Source organism: Nothobranchius furzeri, chromosome 16, assembly GCF_043380555.1.
Source record: "Nothobranchius furzeri strain GRZ-AD chromosome 16, NfurGRZ-RIMD1, whole genome shotgun sequence".
NCBI classification, from domain to species: domain Eukaryota; kingdom Metazoa; phylum Chordata; class Actinopteri; order Cyprinodontiformes; family Nothobranchiidae; genus Nothobranchius; species Nothobranchius furzeri.
The window spans coordinates 3,448,570-3,467,584 of record NC_091756.1 but is presented as its reverse complement, the minus strand read 5'-3'; the positions used below and the strand labels follow the sequence as shown (position 1 = coordinate 3,467,584).

The 19,015-nt window shown below is 47.2% G+C and overlaps 1 protein-coding gene across 3 annotated transcripts in view; it reads left to right on the top strand.

Annotated features, from left to right (window-relative positions):
* ryr2a (ryanodine receptor 2a (cardiac)) overlaps positions 1-19,015 on the top strand; it is a 710,821-nt gene that overhangs the window by 275,080 nt on the left and 416,726 nt on the right. For all 3 annotated transcript variants that reach the window (XM_070545357.1, XM_070545356.1, XM_070545355.1), the window contains exons 53-62: positions 4,673-4,893; positions 5,273-5,363; positions 5,664-5,804; positions 6,443-6,606; positions 6,797-6,875; positions 11,365-11,454; positions 14,195-14,332; positions 14,456-14,533; positions 14,686-14,761; positions 18,374-18,497. In XM_070545357.1, the coding sequence (XP_070401458.1) occupies positions 4,673-4,893; positions 5,273-5,363; positions 5,664-5,804; positions 6,443-6,606; positions 6,797-6,875; positions 11,365-11,454; positions 14,195-14,332; positions 14,456-14,533; positions 14,686-14,761; positions 18,374-18,497 (1,202 nt within the window). The remainder of the gene's footprint in view (positions 1-4,672; positions 4,894-5,272; positions 5,364-5,663; positions 5,805-6,442; positions 6,607-6,796; positions 6,876-11,364; positions 11,455-14,194; positions 14,333-14,455; positions 14,534-14,685; positions 14,762-18,373; positions 18,498-19,015) is intronic.

Below are 19,015 nucleotides of genomic sequence, written 5' to 3'. Positions count from 1 at the left end.
AATCACCGAGAGCTGTTCCGACCGAATTTGGTCCAGGAGACGGGGAATCAGAGGGACTGGTGGAAACGCATAAAGGAGCGTTCGAGGCCAGGGCTGGTGTGAGAAGGCGTCCGCCCCGAGCGGGGGTCCGTCCCGGGGACTCAGGGAAAACCACAGGCGACACTGAGCGTTTTAGCGAGCCGCGAACAGATCCACAGACGGTTCCCCGAACCTGATCCAGATCTGTGATATCAGTGCAGGATGTAGACGCCAGTCGGAGTCGCTGGGTCCCCCTCTCGACAGGATGTCTGCCGCTACATTCAGTACCCCCGGAATGTAGATGGCTCTGATGGACAGCAGGTGGACATGTGTCCAACACAGTAAATCTGTGGCGACACGCAACAGTGGGAGGGATCGAACTCCCCCTTGGCGATTTATGTAGGCTGCCGCTACCCGGTTGTCTGTGTGAACTTCGACATGACGGGCCTCTAGAAGGGCAGCGAAGTGTCTGATCACATTCCTCACTGTCATAAGCTCCAACACATTTATGTGCTCGTGCGTGTGGGAGGGCCAGCGATCTGCCACCGTATGGGACAAGCACGTGCCCCCCCACCCCGACAGTGACGCATCCGTAAACACAGATACGTGTGACGCAGGACGTCCGATGGGAACCCCGCGTGAGAGGATGCAGGGGTTCCCCCAGTGAGCGAGGTCCCCGCCCACTGAAGGGGGAATCCTCAACATACGTCTCTTCTGACGTATCGGGTGTACCCGGAGGCGGACGAACCAGCGTTGCAAGCGCCTCGTGCGCAGCAAACCTAGCGGCACCACTGAATGGGCTGCGGACATCATGCCCAGGAGTTTCATGACTAACCGGGCTCTCATGATCTTGCGGGGTTGAACACGGGAGATCACCGTGGAGAGATCTGCCGCTCTTGCAGGCGACAAACGTGCTCTCATTAGGGAGGCGTCCAACTCCACCCCGAGATACACAATCGACTGGGATGGAAGGATGGAGCTCTTTTCCCAGTTTATAGAAAACCCTAGGGTTGACAGATGCCCTGTCAACCTCCTGGTTTGCTGTGACGCCTCGTCCTTGGACCGAGCGCACAGGAGAAGATCGTCCAGGTAAAATAAGACCCTCATTCCCTCCGTGCGCAGTGGCTGCAGCGCGGTCTCCAGACATTTGGAGAAGGTGCGCGGGGCTAGCGAGTAGCCGAAAGGGAGGCAATTGAACTGATATTGAACTCCCTTGAACGAAAAACGCAGAAACTTCCGGTGGTTTGGAACTACTGGTATGTGGAAGTATGCGTCTTTCAGGTCGATTGACGTGAACCAATCCCTGGGGCGCACATATTCCAGGACTTGTCTCATCGTTAACATGCGGAAATGCATTACTGCTATGGAGCAGTTGAACAGGGACAGGTCGAGAATCGGCCTCATTCCTCCCGACTTCTTCGGTACTACGAAGTAGCGGGAGTAGAATCCCGAGAGTTCTTGTCCGCGAGGGACTCGGGAAATAGCGTCTTTGGACAGAAATTCCCGCAGCTCCAGCTCTAGCGCCTGAGACTGTACTTGCGATGTGAGCGTCGTCTCCACGATCCCGTTGAAGGGAGGTGGAGTGGCCTGAAAATGAAGTGTGTGACCGCAATGAATGGTGTCCGAAATCCATTTGCTCATGATGCAAAGGCGGCGCCACTCGTGCGCGCCTTCCGACAGTGGACGCGTGTGCGCGGTCACGTGAACAACGTCTGAGGGTTGTGCATGCGCCCTTACCGCCGTCGCCCGTACCAGAGAACGGGGGGCGACCCATGGAGGGCTGCGCTCGAAAGGGCGAGTGTGAAACAGCTGGAACAGGCTGGTCCACACCGCGGAGCGTGGAGTCCGAGAGTGAAGGACGAGTGGGAGCCGGGCCTGTGCACCGGGGCGACAGAGTGCTAGCGGATGGAGCCGCGCACTGTGCCGCCGCGCGTGGTCGAGACAGCGACATGACATCCCGCCCCACCCAACGGCGTGGGGAGAGCGGGAAGAGTTGGGCCTGGCCGGATGCTGGGGCCAGAGCGCAAATGGAGCGCACCCTTACGGCTGGCCGTGTATTATGACTACCTGCAGGAACATGTGTGCGTGCAGCAGTGCTTGGTGTGGGGAACATGTGTGAAAACTCGGCAGAGGATTCTGCGGAGGACTGTAGGATTGTGCTCTTTGAGTGACGTTTTTTGGGTTTTATTTCAAAACCAACATCAGAACAATCAGTAACACACACATTCCCCCCAAAGAGTTACTTCAGTGGCTGCTTTCGGCGAGGCTCCTGCACCTGGGACTGCCAAGACGGCATCTGCTGGCCCCGCCGGAACCGTTGTCCGCCATCTCGCTGGTCCCGCTGATGTGGAGCCGAAGCGGGAGGCCGGCTCCGTGCAGCGGGCGGTGCAGCTGGACATCTGAAGCTTCCGCGCCGTTCGTCCCATCCTCTGGCTGAACGGCCGGAGTGCGAGGCTGACCGAGGGTGGACCAGGTCTCGCACCGTAGCCGATAGTTCGGCCGTCTTCTGTGCCCTCTCAATGACGCCCCTAAGATGGGGACCAAACAGAACATCGGTGGTGATGGGGCCATCCAGCATCTCCCTTTGCATATGTTCCAGAATGGAGGGCAGGGCCTTCAGCCAGATCGCTCGCTGGATGAGGGTCTGCCAGGCAGCGATGCAAGCAGAACCGGTGAGCACAGCAGCACACAGATTGAGGATAGCATCAGCAGTCTTAGTTATGACGGCTTTCGACTCCTCGGGAGCTTCCAGCTCCTCCATCATCTTGGAGACGCTGAAGGCAAGAAGGGCGATGTTATTCCCTGCAGCGCCGGTCTGAAAGGCACACTGATGTGCGCGGTCGGTGAGCCGCGTCAGCAGCTGGTCATGTTTTGAAGCGGGAACAGCTCGCGGGCCAGCGAGGTGGTTCTTGGCGCCGAACAGCGAGGCCAAATCCGGCTCTATTGGAGGAACGGACGGCCAGCCTTGGTCGTAAAACCCCTCGACCTTGGTGATGGGCGCATACGTGGAGACTGGCGCCTTGAGCTTGGCAGGCTCGGAGAAGGCGGCAGACCAGCAGCTCATAGCAGCAGGGAAGCGCGGCCAGACAGGGTCTGGACAGCGTGTCTGAGTTGCCCCGAAAATTCCCGCCAAATCATCCGCTTCAGGCAGGGCCGGTTCTGGCACAGCTAGCCCCTTGTGGGCTGCTGCCGCAGAAATGATGGCGGGCAGCTCCTGGAGCAGTGCTCTTACTGCTGGCAGGGAGGAGCGAGAAGCCACTGGGGCAGAAGGACCCGCTGAGCGAAGCTCGTCGACCTCCGTTATGTCTGGGAGGGATGCCGCCTCATCGTAGTTTTCGCTGTCAGTGACGTCATCCAGCCGGTTGAAGCCAGCCGGCTCCTGACCGGCGTCGAAGAAAACCAAAGCCTTGTCCAGCGGGTAGGAGTCAGCCACCCGAAATTCTTCGGCAGCGGCGGGAGTGAAGTACTCGACCCGGCGAATCTTCTCCGCCACGGGCAGAGCGGCACAGAACGGGCACGAGGCCTGCGGGGTCAAGGCCAGGCCAGCGTGGTGAGCCCCGAGACAGACCTCACACTTAGCGTGCAGGTCGCCGCTGGAAATGGAGCCCGTCTGGCAGGTCGGGCAGGGTCTGGCGTCGCTGGACATGGCTGGTAAGTCGTCTTCGGATAATTTTGCTCTTTTGGGATAATATTTGCTCTTTAATAAAGCTCTCAAGCTTGGCATGAAGAGAAAAAGGAGGTGAGCAGTGGGGTCACTGCGGTTTATTACCACGAGGGGGCCCACTATTGGTGGGCGTACATTTAAGCTCTTCATGATTGGCTGATGCGGAGATCATCCTTCCAATAGCAGCTAGCTTAAGGGCTAAGACTAGACGAAATAGAACAGCACACAGCCTCCACCGCTCGGCAGAGACCGGCAGAGACCGGCATAGACCTGCAGAGACCAATATAGATATATATATATATATATGATTTATTTTTGTTACAAAACACACAATTAACTTAGAATATGTGATTATTGTTAATTTTATTCATTTATTTTTTTTTAAATAAAAATTAAAAACACGGAAAAACTGGGAGGGCGGCGCCCTATCGCCCTCTACTGGCCAGCCGCCACTGTCTCTAGGTCAGATTCGGTTTTATGGTGTTTAGGCTTTGATAGACGGCAGTAAAAAAGATGTTATTCATTTGCTTAATTCAGACTCAAGAGTATCTCTACTTGCTCTACCAAACAGTGTTTCCTTGTTCCAAAAAACAAGAACCGGTTCAAAATCCAACCATTTATGGAACCTCCATCTTCAGAAGTGAATCAGTAATGCTTCTCTGTTTGACCTCTGACCTCAGGGTGAGAACACTGGGACATCAAACCCTGGGTAACCAGTGGTTGTTTTCATTGTTTAGTTATTTTGAGTAATCTTCCTGTTTGTAGAATGATGAATTCTAAATCCTTTGATAAAGAACGGTGACCCTCTTCAGATTGATGAGCTTCTCGGTGCTTGTATCTGATGTAACACAATGCTAACAGTCACTTTTATGCTCCACACCAACAAACTGCTCAGACTACTGCAGCTACACCTGAGACCAGCACCTGGTGAGACTTATCTTCTTAAAGTGCCACTTTTCTAATTTTCTTGTCCCTCTCTGTTCCTGCCAGGCTGCTCTCAGTGCCACTGACATGGCACTCGCCCTCAACAGGTACCTGTGTACAGCGGTGTTGCCCCTCCTCACTAAATGCGCTCCTCTGTTTGCGGGAACAGAACCGTTTGCCTCATTGATCGACTCCCTCCTTCATACGGTTTACCGTCTGTCTAAAGGCTGCTGTCTCACTAAAGCTCAGAGGGACGCTATAGAGGAGTGTCTCCTCGCTGTCTGTGGGTAAGTCTGACGCTGAGCTGAAGGGTCCTACTGTAGAATTGTTTTCTTGTGTAAACTAACGTTTTGCATCTCTCTGTGTCATGTGGGTTTTTATTGCCACTGGCATCATATGGCACTTACACATCTGGGTCAGTACAGTCGGGTGTGGGACCAGAATTTGTTTTCCCATCAGAGTCAGATGTATGCCGTCTGTTCTGACTCTTTTTCTAACCTCTTCCTCGAAGTTCCAACTGGGACCGAGGTGACACTATGGGCTGATTAGCCGGCCGAAGTGCAGAGTAAACGTCTCTGCCAGTAGCACAGAGCTCTTTCTCAGTAGGAAAGGGAAAAGAGAGCCGTGTGTATTCTCTAAAAAGCCTCTCATCCTTATTATGTGCAGAAAGCTGAGGCCTTCAATGATGCAGCATCTGCTGCGGAGGCTGGTGTTCGACGTGCCTCTCCTCAATGAACACACAAAGATGCCTCTGAAGGTGAGAAACGCTTCAGTTGTCCATCCACCAGTCTAGAGCAAAATCAGTGGGATTGAGTGATGTGTTGTGATAAAGATGACACCTTTCATAGAGAGGTGGCAGCTATAAAACACCCCACAACGTGAAACATCAGGTTTCTAATGGAAAAGGAAGAATGAAAACTAAAACTAGCACCATCTATTTTTCAATGTTAGAACACTCATCAATATCCATAAATCAATGATGTGAAACTCTTTATTTCTCAAAACCCGTTATCTTCATTACATTTCTGATTCATTCATGTTTAATTTAATCTCCTAGCTGCTGACCAATCACTACGAGCGGTGCTGGAAGTATTACTGCCTTTCTGGAGGCTGGGGTAATTTTGGAGCAGCATCGGACGAAGAACTTCACCTCTCCCGGAAACTGTTCTGGGGAATCTTTGATGCTCTGGCCTGCAAGGTAAGACTCACGGAGGTCCAAACAATTTATTACAGTGTCCTGGAAGCAAGATGAGTCTTATTGTAGTTGTTGTTGCATTTCACCTGGCCTGTGAACGCCTTAGGATTCGCCTGGAAGAGCTGGACCAAGTAGTTGGGAAGAGAAAAGTCTGTGCTTCTCGACTTAGGCTGTTGCCCCGTGACCCGACTCCGAAAAAGTGGAAGAAAATGGACGGATAGATGAATGGAAAAACTGTTATATTTTTACTTGTTTGCTGTGCGATTAACACTTTGTAAATAAGTATATTGATATAAACAAACAATAAAAAAACACTGATTGTACATTTTCCTTTAGATGTAATGATCAAAACTCAACCTTGCAAACTTTTATTGCATCCTGTAGGTAAATACACAGAACAGGCTCAAATCTATGCTTTTGCAAACTTCCTTCAGCCAAACAAAGACAAGACTGAAGTTATTGTCTTTGGCAGCAAGAAGGATAGAATGGATGTTACTGCTCAGCTAGACTCCAGGGGAATAAAGACAAAGACCCATTTTAGAAATCTTGGTGTTATTTTTATTATAAATATCGTCTCTGGACAGCGACTTGTGAAGCAGCAATCAGACATCGTGTCTTTGTGCTTTCTTGCTGTGTTGTAGCGGTACGACCAGGAGCTGTTTAAGCTGGCGCTGCCATGTCTCAGTGCTGTGGCTGGAGCGCTTCCTCCAGACTACATGGAGTCCAACTACATGGCCATGATGGAGAAACAGTCATCTATGGATTCAGAGGGAAACTTCACTCCACAGCCAGCAGACACCATTAAGTAGGTGGCACGACAGTTGCTGTTTTGTTTCAGCTGGTTTTTGAAGACATTAGGTTGATATCTGAGTTTCTAAAGAATTACTTAGATAATTACTCAGATCAAGAAACACTTACTACTTGTATCCTGACATGTAAATGTACTTTTACTGTGATTAATCATTAAGCTCTGAATATTTTTTTTTCTCCATCAGTGTAATTGTCCCGGAGAAACTGGACTATTTCATTATCAGATATTCAGAGCATAACCACGAGAAGTGGTGCACAGATAAGGTAAGTCCATTAGAGACTACATCAACTTTGAACTTTTTATGTGCAATTTAGTTCAGTTTGTAAAAAAAAAAAAAAAAACTTCAGTTCCCTGCATGGTAAAATGTCCCTTTACTCAGATGATAATTAAAAGAACTTCCCGGGGCATCCATTATAAAACTTTGCATAGAGTCCTTACTAAAACTCTACTTGAGCTCAGGACAAAGAAAACGTTACACAAACTCATTTACTGACCTATAAAACTCCTACTATTCCAATGTATCTACCGTGGCACAACGAACTGCTATATTCTATGCCGTAAGAACTCCGCTCACACACGGCTCCAAGCAGCTTATGCTTTATAAACCCCACCTGTCCAAGAAATATGCTCAGGTGTTGTTGGATCGCATCCTGCCTCTCACACACCCACTTTCTGCAATAAATGGACAGTTCAACTAGGTTATGAATAATGTGCATATAAATAAACCTGCTTATCCACTGCATTTCACAGGTAACCATGACAACCAATATGAGAATTCACACTCTGGCGTGTGACATTGTTACAGGAAAAAAAAAGTTTTATAAATTATATATTGTTATCTAAAACAAAAACAGTGAACTGTGGAGAGTTTCCGGTTCTGGGTGAACATCCTGATCTGAGTTGACACTCCACCCGGTTTCGGTCGCAAACCTCTGCTTCCAAAGGCTCTCCTATTCTTTGTATTGGAGGGGGATCCAGTGCACATGCGCCAGCTATAGCGTGATAAACATTACTGCGCCCAGAAGGAACAGGAAATGTGTCACAAGATGATTCAGTCATGGTAAAAGTGGGAGAGAGCATTTTTAAACTACACCTAAATGCATTTCATTTCATTTATTTATAAAGGCCCTTCTGCGACCAACGCAGACGCCCAAAACCATCAGAATAAAATATAACAATCGTAAAACCTGCAGAAAATCAATTAGAAGAGGAGAGTAAAAGCAAAAAATAAAATCCAGACAAAGATTAAGAGGCCGGGGTGTCGAAACCTGGTAAAATTTGCTAAACCTGAAAAGCCTTGACAAATAAATGGGTCTTAAGGAGAGTCTTAAAAAAAACCCAATGAGGGTGACTGACGCACCACCAAAGGCAACTGGTTCCAAAGTGCAGGTGCCAACACCGAGAACGCACGGTCCCCCGTGACCTGCACTTAGTGCGTGGAACGATCAACAGCTCCCTGCCGGCTGAGCGAAGGGCCCGCGAGGGGGCATGCCTATGCAAAAGGTTTCCAAGATATGCTGGAGCAGTTCCATGTAAGGACCAGTATGCCAGCACCAAGACCTTGAATTTTGCCCTGCATTGCACAGGCAGCCAATGAAGGGATGCCAACACAGGGGTGATATGCTCCCTGCACCTAGTGCCCGTCACGAACCTAGCGGCTGAGTTTTGAACTAACTGCAAGCGTGCTACCGCACCCTGACTAAGGCCGGCATACAGCGCATTGCAGTAGTCGAGCCTTGAAAGTACAAAAGCATGTGTGACAATCTCTACATGTACTCTGGACAGCAGGGGCGTAGTTCTGGCTAGTCGGCGCAAGTTAAAAAAACACGATCGCACAACCTGGTTGATTTGCGCATCGAATTTTAGGGCTGAGTCCAGTTGCACTCCCAAATTTCTGATGGTGGTCTTCACGTTAGATGCTAAAGGGCCCAGATTCACAGCATTGCATGGGCGTGTAGACATGCCAGGGCTAAGTACAATTACTTCAGTCTGAGCGTCATTCAAATGTAAAAAGTTTGTAGTCATCCAGGAGCGCACATCCTCTAAGGCATCTCCAAGCTTTGATATTGATCCATCGACCCCCCGCTGAAGGGGGAGGTAGATCTGACAGTCGTCAGCATAAAAATGAAAACGCATGCCAAACCGCCGAAGAAGATTCCCCAACGGTAGTAAGTAAATGGCAAAAAGAAGCGGACCCAGTACAGACCCCTGTGGCAAACCCCACTTGAGTCTCTTCCAGGTCGAGGAGGTTTCACCTACACTGACACAAAAACTCCTGTCAGATAAGTAGGAGTGTAGCCATTGTAGGGCTGCACCGGTAATTCCCGCCCAATGTTGTAGCAGATCCAAAAGTATGTCATGATCGACCGTGTCAAAGGCCGCAGACAAATCTAACATCAAAAGAATGACAGCATCCCCCCCGTCACAAGCTAAAAAACATCATTAAGAACAATTAAAAGTGCAGTCTCGGTACTGTGACCTGCACTGAACCCTGACTGAAAGACCTCCCAGAGTTCGTTAGTGTCTAAAAATGCAACCAGCTGTAAATATACAACCCTCTCAAGCAGCTTAGCAAAGGGAGCAACATCATCCAAAACGGATGTGCATAGCGTGTCAAAACGAGTAATAAACTCTTCAACAGGGAGGTGGGCTAAGAGAAGATCCTGTCCTGCTAGACCAAAGCACTCACTGAATCTCGCCACCTTAGCAGGATTTATGGCACGACTGCGCCTCTCAGGAAGAGAAGCTGGGACCTGCCGAGACGGAACACTAAAATTACATAAAATCGGAGAGTGGTCTGAAAAAACAGGCCTCAGCGTGTCCGGGCAGAACATGTTCCCTCTAAGCCGGAAGGGAAAAAGAAGGAACACACGCATATAAAGGAATCACTTAAAACATGTAGCTATCCTAATTGGGCGTATATTAAGTCAGCAAAGATGCACAAAAAAGAAGACCAGACACCAGCGAGGGAGGAAAAGAAAGACAGACGCAACAACCTTGTCATCCCCTATGTAGCCGGTGCATCAGAGAAACTCAGGAGGGTTTTCTCCAAACACAACATACCAGTGTACTTCAGACCCAGCAACACACTCAGACAGAAACTGGTTCACCTGAAAGACAAAACTCCTAAACACAAACTGAACAATGTGGTGTATGCTGTACAGAGCAGCGAAGGATGCCCAGACCTCTACATCGGAGAAACCAAACAGCCACTTCACAAGTGCATGGCACAACATAGAAGAGCCACCTCCACGGGACAGGACTCAGCAGTTCATTTGCATCTAAAGGACAAAGGTCACTCTTTCTAGGATGCCAACGTTCACATTTTGGACAGAGAGGACAGATGGTTTGAAAGAGGAGTAAAGGAAGCCATTTATGTCCACTGTGAGCAACCATCTTTGAACAGAGGCGGTGGTTTACGACACCAACTGTCTGCCATCTATAATCCAGTTTTGAGATCCCTTCCCAGATGCCTCAACGCCCACGCATATCCTGGGCCATCTGACCTCAGGAATTCACATGATAAGGTGGGGCCAGGCTTCACAATGAGCACACCCAAAACTCTGGCTGAATAGGACCCATATCCACCCTCAATGTGTTTATGTAGAAGGTCATCAGGGGGTCTTTTGTTCTCTCTTCGGGGGGAAACTCCCACTGGGTTTAAATCTGGGACTCTCCACCATTTTACCTTAGATCTGAAGAAGCCTCTCGGATGAGAGGTGAAACGTCTTCAAGCAACTCAAAGAAGTCCAGATGCTTTTCTGTCAAAGCTCATTAGACTACAATGACCTGGATGACTGAGAACCTTCACAGACACGTTCATTACCGACCTTGCATTAACCAGGCCGAGGCGAGCCGACGATGACGTGTTTAGTCCAGTAACAGCAGAATCCAGAGACACAGGGGCAGTTGACACGTAGTCCACATGACGCAGATTAGCAAGGTTGGCACCCTTCCAGCGGTAGCTAAACCCCCAGAATACACGTTGCGATGGAGCATCTAAGTCGAAGCCCGCCAATGGCACCAAGCAGGAAGGTGGAGGATCCAACAAACGCGACGGCGCCACGAGAAGACGTCCAGGCCCACACAGCTCGGCGAGCTCCTTCCAGGACCGGGGCGGTTTGGCACGTAGGTGCACGTTTCCCACCTTGACAGCCACAACGCCGGTGGCGCCTCCTCCACTGATGACGACTGGATACACACCACGGAGGGACGGGTGGCACAGAGAGGCTCCGAAATGAGCGCGAGGGACTAAAATCCCCCCGGCTCGTCACAATCACCGGGCTGATGAAACCGACATCAGGCCGGAGTTTCAGAAGCGTTGCTCGATCATAAGTCAGCAGTAGGAATGCACTGTCCACACAAAGCACAAGAACCAAAAAAAGAATAAACATATACAGAGGAGAGTGTCCGTGAGACAGGCGGCGTGCCACACACACCGGCGCCATCTTGTCCTTGTGATGCCTGCAAATGCAGAATATAGACAACACTTAAAATCTGTAAGGTGTATAAATTGTTTTGTTTATTTTCATGTTTCGTCTGCTTCTTCCTGAGACTGGTGGGGCAGCACCCTAGAACCCCCTATGGACAAGCCACCACTTGTACATTCACATACACACAGAGAGGCTAAACTTATGCCCACTAAAGCTGACACTGGCTTTGTTTGAAAGACTTCTGTTATGACTGTAAAAAACGTCTGTAGAATGTTATGAGTGAGAAAAAGTATTAGTTTTTCCTCTGTATGTGTTCCAGTTTTCCAGTGGTTGGACACATGGAGACCAGATTTGTGAGATCAACAAGACCCATCCTCTTCTGAAGCCATTTAAAGGCCTTTCTGAGAAGGTAACCTGCACTTAGATGTTTGGCTTTGCTGATAAACATAAATTACAGACAACAGCTTTATAGGCAAAAATGTAAGCACAGATTTTAAGACCGTTGTGAAACATTGAAACTGTGGTGAGTGAAACTCAAAAAGGTTTGGTGCAAAACTCCATTTATTTCCACATGGAGAGATCACCTAAAGTCTCAGGAAGCCTTTGCAGGTGTTTTGGCTTCATGAGTTGATTAGAGTGTGACACTTAAAGAGGTTCTTTTTTGATTCAGACATGTAAGATTGTGTTGTGAATTTACCTTGACATTTTTCAACCGGCGACTGCGCACTTCGTCAGCTGTTCTTCTGATGGGCGAGACCAACCTGGCTCTTTCAGATCTGCTGGATCGCTCACCCCCAGCAGCTTTATTCCAGCAGCTTTATTTAGCGGTGAGTTGCTACAGTGATGATGGACTCCAAAGTAACAAAAAGGACAGATCGCGTTTGGTTGCAAAGACCACGAGGTGGGCTGCAGCCAGTTCCAGCAGCTCTCGCCTTGTTACTGGTTTTATTCTTTGCTTTTTCTTCTGTGCGTGTTTAATGCCCTTAAGGTGGGCGCAGATAACGCTAGCTCTCTTTAGTAGCTACCGTTTATGTGAAACGTCGGCTCTGCCTCCGGAAAGGAGAAACGAAGATGCAGCAGAACTAAGCTCTGGAGAGGGAACGAAGATATAAACCATATTTATCCTTCGTGATTATGGGAAATGTCCGCTCTCTCCAATAAAATGGAAGAGCTCTCAGGGCTGACTACTGACAGCTTGATGTTTTTTTACGGAGACGTGGATGATCAAGAAATTCACCAAGTGTCCCAGGCATCTTGAGAAATGTGAATCGCTGCTTGAATCGTCATCCATTTGGTTGATATGGAAAACCGGACCATAAACAACAGGAAATGGAGCCCTCTACAGTAGTTTTTTCCCCGGAAGTAGCATATGCTAACATGCTCATAGTCTATAACTCGTCAGTTATAATTGCAGATCTCTGATCACTAAAATGTATGACAATATTGGCCCGACACGATCCAGGGATCTGGATTGGGACATCCCTAGTGATTACACATGTCTACAGCACTATTAGACACTCATCTATACAGGTTATCAGCAAATAAAACTAGATTTAGGTGATACTTGCTCTTTAAGCATGTGTTAAAAATGAAGGGAATTGGTGCTATTGAGCCATTAACGCAGAGAAGACCGAACCTTGGCCAAGCATTTTTTTTACTGAGGAGTTTTTTCTGCTCCATTGCCAACTCCTTAAGCCCAGACCAGCTCTGACGTAACCAACTTTGCCACGTCTCCTTTAAAGATAAAGCCCCATTAGTCATAATCACACATAGGTGAAATGACATCTGCACGTTACCCATCCCCATGGAGTGTGGTGGGCTGCAGCAGTGGTTGCACTCGGGGAGGCATTGGCTCCCATTTTTAAAGTCTTGACCGGGAATTTGAACCCCGATCTCCCAGTCCCAGGGCAGACACTTTACCGCTAGGCCTCTGAGAAGGTACAAGCACTCCCTAGTCCGCCCACTCCCCACTGCAGCAGCTGCATCTTTCATCTGAAGAAGAAGCAGCTTGATGACATTCATGCGCAGTTGTGGTTTTTCCAGTGCAGTGAAAATTTCTAACGATGGCTAAATTTATATCATGCCAACTGTATACTTTTTTTTTTTTACCGTGCATTACTACGCCCTAGTGCGGAGGATTTCTTCACCAGAGAAAAGACATAAAAAGAGAAGGGAGGAAGTAATAATGGAGAGTAGCTCTGAGCCGTTTTGTTTGTCGCAGCCTGAGTGGCTGAGCCAGCCAGCCTGCTGAGCAGAGAACCTCTCACCTGTGGTGTTCCGCTGGTTATAGGAGTGCAGGAAGTGCGGTGGTTTGTTGAGATCGACAACCAATCGTTGGTTTCAGACCAAGCCATAGTTTAGAGGTTTTTAGGGAAACGAGAAAACCGCTTATTGTTTTATTCTTGTCTCCATTTTATTATTATTATAGCTAGACTCTACGTTAGAACATTAAGAGGCATGAATATGTTATAAGCTAGCTTGTGTTGCAGATTTGTCTTTGTAGCTTTAACCTGAAAAGGATGCAGCACTGACTGTATTAGGCTGAATACTTAAATAAGATCCACTAAAATGCCAAAATAATAACTACACATGTCTACAGCACTATTAGACACTCACTTATACAGGTTATCAGCCAAAAAAGTCACTTGATGTGCTCTTTGAGACGAACTACTGAAATAAATCAACTTTTGCATGATTTTCACATTTTTTGAGTTTCACTCCTATATAAACATTTAAACTGTGCCAATTTTTCCAAAAACATGACAAAAAGCTTATTTTATTACTTACTGTGATCATCAATGTTCTTTTCCATATCATCAACTTCGGACTTATGTTGTCTACAAGAAATGGCACATGGCTCATGTGCCATTGTTGACTCACAAGGTGGTCAACCCTCATCCCTGAGGGGCCAGTATCCAGCATATTTTTGTTGTTTCTCTGCTCCAACACACCTGTTTTCATTGAGCAGGTGATTAACAGGCATCTGCAGAGCTTGATGAGCTGCCGAACTGGTGAGTCAACAGTTGAGTCAAGTGTGTTGGAGAAGAGAAACAACTAAAAGTCTATGACCAGAGTTGACCACCCCTTAGGCCTGTGATGTTGTTTTCTCATTGTGAGCTGTGGTCTGAAGGCAGTTTGTGATGGTGCAGGATAAAGAGGCATACTGCTGGCCAGTCAGGGAATCCCTGAAGACCATGTTGTCATGGGGCTGGAACATCGATAGGAACAGAGACGTAGACTCTGGCGGCCTCCACAATAAGTCCAGACGAGTTTCTCAGGCCAGTCAGGTGACTCTGAACACCTCAGCACCGCAGCTACATGATTTCATATATTTGCTAAATTTTTCAGTCAGTATCTGTACCAAAGACACGTTACGTGAAACGTGATATTACCCATTGTGTCCCTCTCAGCTATCGTTTGAAGGAGCGGCGGCTTTCAGTCCAAGGCCTGTTGACATGAGTAATGTTACACTGTCCCGAGACATGCAGGTGAGCACAGCTACCTGAAACTTGTGTGCTTCTAGACTATAGCACATCTTCAGAAGTTGTCTGTTGAAAAACAAACATGACCTTAGTTCTCAGGTCTTTTGGTTGAATTTTCTTGCATGGCGTAACTCAGTCAGATCCTTCTAATCTTCTAGTCCATGGCAGAGCTGCTTGCTGAGAATTATCATAACATCTGGGCCAGGAAGACGAAGAAAGAGCTGGAAGCTAAAGGTATGTCCTCACCAAAGGTCAGCATGACATTGCATCTTTTTTGTTGTTTATTTTGCTAGTGATGAATAAAGTTTTGAGTTTCCACATGAAATGGCACAGATACAATACATACAATAACCCTACATCAATAATTCTAGATTAGGGACGCTCCAATCTGATAATGTGATCAGAAATCTGTGATCAAAATTTGTAAGCCGGTGAAAAAGATGGGGTACATGAAGAGAAATGTAACCCAGCAGAGAACATGTCCTTTTTCTCTTCTTTTACTTGTATTAAATTTATTTGTGCTTTTATTTTGAGAAGACATTTACATTGAAAGGAGCAAGTCAGGTCCGTTTCTTCCCACTTTGTTTCCCGTTATACGGTCGTTCTGCACTTGGACATGAACGAGACCAGTTGTACATGAGCTGTTCTGGATTTAATGTTTCACCTTGTGATGAGAGCACGAGCTGGAGCAGCCGTGTGACGGAGTCCAACGACTAAAAGGACAACCCAACTATTGAGTTTGAAATACGACTGGGGTTTTATTTTGTTTATTTTTTGGGCCGGCTCAGAGTTGTTGATCTGAGTGTTGTATTGTTAAAATTTTATTCTCATTTCACATTTTTCTAACTAAATATTTTCTGATTTTGCTCATTTCCTGCCTCCTGCCGTTTCCTTTTGCACCCACCTTAGTTCCTATTGTAATCCTGCCGAGCCTAGCTGCTGGCCTAGCTAAACATTCCTGATCTTAAGCTATCTAACTGCGTCCAGGGTTACAGAAAGGATCTTTTTTTAAAGCAATTTTCAAGATAACAATCACGAGGCAAAAATTGAACAAGAGCAACTATTATAAATAAAAAAATGTAAAAATAACCAGATTAAATATTATTTTTAAAGAATCTAAAAATTGAGAGAAGTTAATTATTGTGAAAAGAAAAAAATGTGTGGTAAGGGAAAGAGAAAAAAACGCTGTGAAGCAACTGCAGCTTGTTCAGAACGCTGCTGCTAGAGTCTTAACAAGAACTAAGAGAACGGAGCCCATCACTCCTGCTCTTAGATCCCTGCACTGGTTACCAGTAAACTACAGAATCCATTTCAAAGTACTTCTACTAGCTTATAAATCACTGAATGGCATGGGGCTATAATGCATGTCGGATCTCCTTCCTGGAGGCCCAGCAGGGCTCTGAGATCCTGTGGAAACAGCCAGCTGGAAGAACCGGGTCAGAACCAAACGGTGAAGCTGCTTTTAGCTACTGTGCTGCTCACATATGGAATCAGCTTCCCCATGACCTCAGATCTGCCCCAACTCTAGCAACTTTACAATCACAATTAAAAGCATTCATGTATTCATCGGCCTGTGAATGAATGTTTCTTATACTGCACCTTATGCACTGTGACGGCTCACTCTTTAACTTTAACTTTGTCTGTTTCGTTTTCATTTATAAATTGAATTTTCTGTCACATTTATTTTAATGTTCTTGCTATTTGAAAAGCACATTGAATTGCCTCTGTGTGTGAAATGTGCTTTACAGATACAACTGCCTTGTAGGATGAACCCCCTAAACAAGTGATGCTTTTTTGATAGTTAAGTAGAGAAATATATAAATGGAAAATTACCTATCAAACACGACCTTCATACCATAAATCCTCTAATACAGGCCCGGGCCTGTATTTGACTCAAGCTTATCAAGCTCCAGGCCTTTATTGGAAGGAGGGCCAGAATTAGAGGCAGGCCTCTATTTCTATTTGAGCAAAATGAACTAATGGTTCGCTGGAGTTTTTGACAATTAAAATTGCGCCCACATTTTCAAAGTTAAACACATTTCTTTTAACAACGGTAGTTTCTGCTTCAGCCATCTCCCCCCTCCCCCTGCTTCAGCCCTCTCCCCCCTCCCCCCGCGCAGCGGCCGCAAACTCACTGATGCGCCTGCAGCCTCTCGGAGTTCCTGCTGCTCTAAACATTAAAATAATTATTTCATTTTCTGTTCCTCACTTCTGATTACCTTCAATGGTGTCTGTTTGTTGCAACCACCAGGTACAAAAACTAACTTGTTTTTATTTGACTATTTTTCTGTCCTCCCTGTTTATTATCTTCCTGCATCTCCTCTCAATCCTAAAGAGAAACTGCTACCTGGGTTCATATATATTCACCTCATGAGTTACCTTTGAACTGCAGTTCTAAAAGATCTACCGACCGCTAAAACAGCGGAGTGCTCGCTGCTTGCCGGCCGCATCAGTGATCAGTGCGTCGGAGGACAAGGTGTGCCCCGCTCCAGCAGCGAAACACATCAGGTGCAAATAACACTCTGGGGAGCAGTAGCAGGGGTTGTATGAACTAGTCAACTTCACTATAGTGACTTTTTATGCCTGTCGTCGACTAGTCGCTGTCACGTGATAATGACCGGCAAGATGCAGCCCTCAGAAAAGACAGCAGCCTGCTGTCAGCAGGTGACAAGCTCCTGCGCTCGGGGGGGGGGGGGGGGGGGGGGGGGCAACGCGCTGTGCCAGACCGTAGGTACTGACACGCCATCGTTCATGTCGGTTCATTTCCTTTAATGTTTTCTGTCTTTTATTTGCGCCTGATGTGTTTCGCTGCTGTGGAGCGGGGCGCATCACCTTGTCCTCCGACGCACTGAAGGAAATGAACGATCGCGTGTTAAATAATTTGGCGACACCTGATTGTTACTGTGGCCGTGCTCAGGAGGCAGATCCGACCGCAAAAACAGCGGAGTGCTCCCTGCTTGGCGGCCGCATCAGTGATCAGTGCGTCGGAGGACAAGGTGATGTGCCCCGCTCCACAGCAGCAAAACACATCAGGTGCAAATAAAAGACAGAAAACATTAAAGGAAATGAACCGACATGAACGATCGCGTGTCAGTACCGACGCTCTGACACAGCGCGTTGCCTCCCCCCAGCGCAGGAGCTTGTCACCTGCTGACAGCAGACTGCTGTCTTTTCCGAGGGCTGCATCTTGCCGGTCATTATCACGTGACAGCGACTAGTCGACGACAGGCATAAAAAGTCACTATAGTGAAGTCGACTAGTTCCTGCAACCCCTGCTACTGCTCCCCAGAGTGTTCTGCAGCATAATCAGCACGTTCTCTTTGAACTTGATATCAAATTTTCGCCTCCTCTTCGTCTCCGCACGGTTAAAGTTACCCTCGCGGTCTATCACTGGCAAATCAAAAGTGAGACGATGACACAACCGCCCCCCCTGTGGTACTTGCTTGTTACCACATTCCACCCGGCCACAATAAGAGACCGGCCATTATTCACCTCCGCCGACTCCGACACCGGCCAAAATTTGAGACCCGGCCTTTAATTGAATACAGGCCTGTATTGGAGGATTTACGGTAAATATCTAAATAATTATTAAAACATTTTAAGGAAAACTTGAACACGTTTTCCCTTTTTTCTTATTTTAACGCTTTGCTGATGTATCGAGTCGGGACTCTGCATCAGCAGATACTCAAATCAAATGACTCGGAATGGGTCGGGAGCAAGAAAATGTGATAGGAAAATCCCTATTCCTGATCAGTATTATGATACACTACATTAAACTGCCTTCTCACAAGAGTCGTGTGTTCGTTAACTTGGTTCTGTTTGCTTCTCTGACGTGACCATGTCCAGGTGGAGGAAGCCACCCCCTGCTGGTTCCTTATGACACACTGACTGCCAAAGAAAAATCCAAGGACAGAGAAAAAGCGCAAGACGTTCTCAAGTTCCTTCAGATCAACGGTTACACCGTGTCCAGGTAAAACCCATCCATGCTGTTCACTCCATTCAGGTGAAAATAAAAGTATTGAATTATTGGGTTTGACCATCAGTGCAGTGTTATGGTTGCTATGGCGATCAGAGTTTGAAAAACAGCTGAAGACTATTTTTGTAAATGGGCTGTATATGATATAGCGCCTCCTAGAGTCCTGGAGCTCTGTCAGTGGGGTAGGCAAAAATGGCTTGGCATGAAATCTTAACGCACTCAGAGGCGAGTCTGCCTTCTATTTAAAATTGTGTTTTTTTCACTGGTTTTAAACCATTTTATCCATTACTTATCTTTACTCCCTTGTTTGTTGTTGTCCTGTCATGATTACATTTAGATGTACTTTGTTTTGGGTTTGGGTTAGGGCCTGACCCAAACCCGAGGGTTTTTTCTAGGTGCTATATCAATAAACTTTACTGTTTTTATTTCTTCACACTTTACCCTCATTTTATTCCCGTTTGTGTTCCTGTCCCTCAAGCTTCTTTCATCTTGTGACTCAAAGAAACTAACTT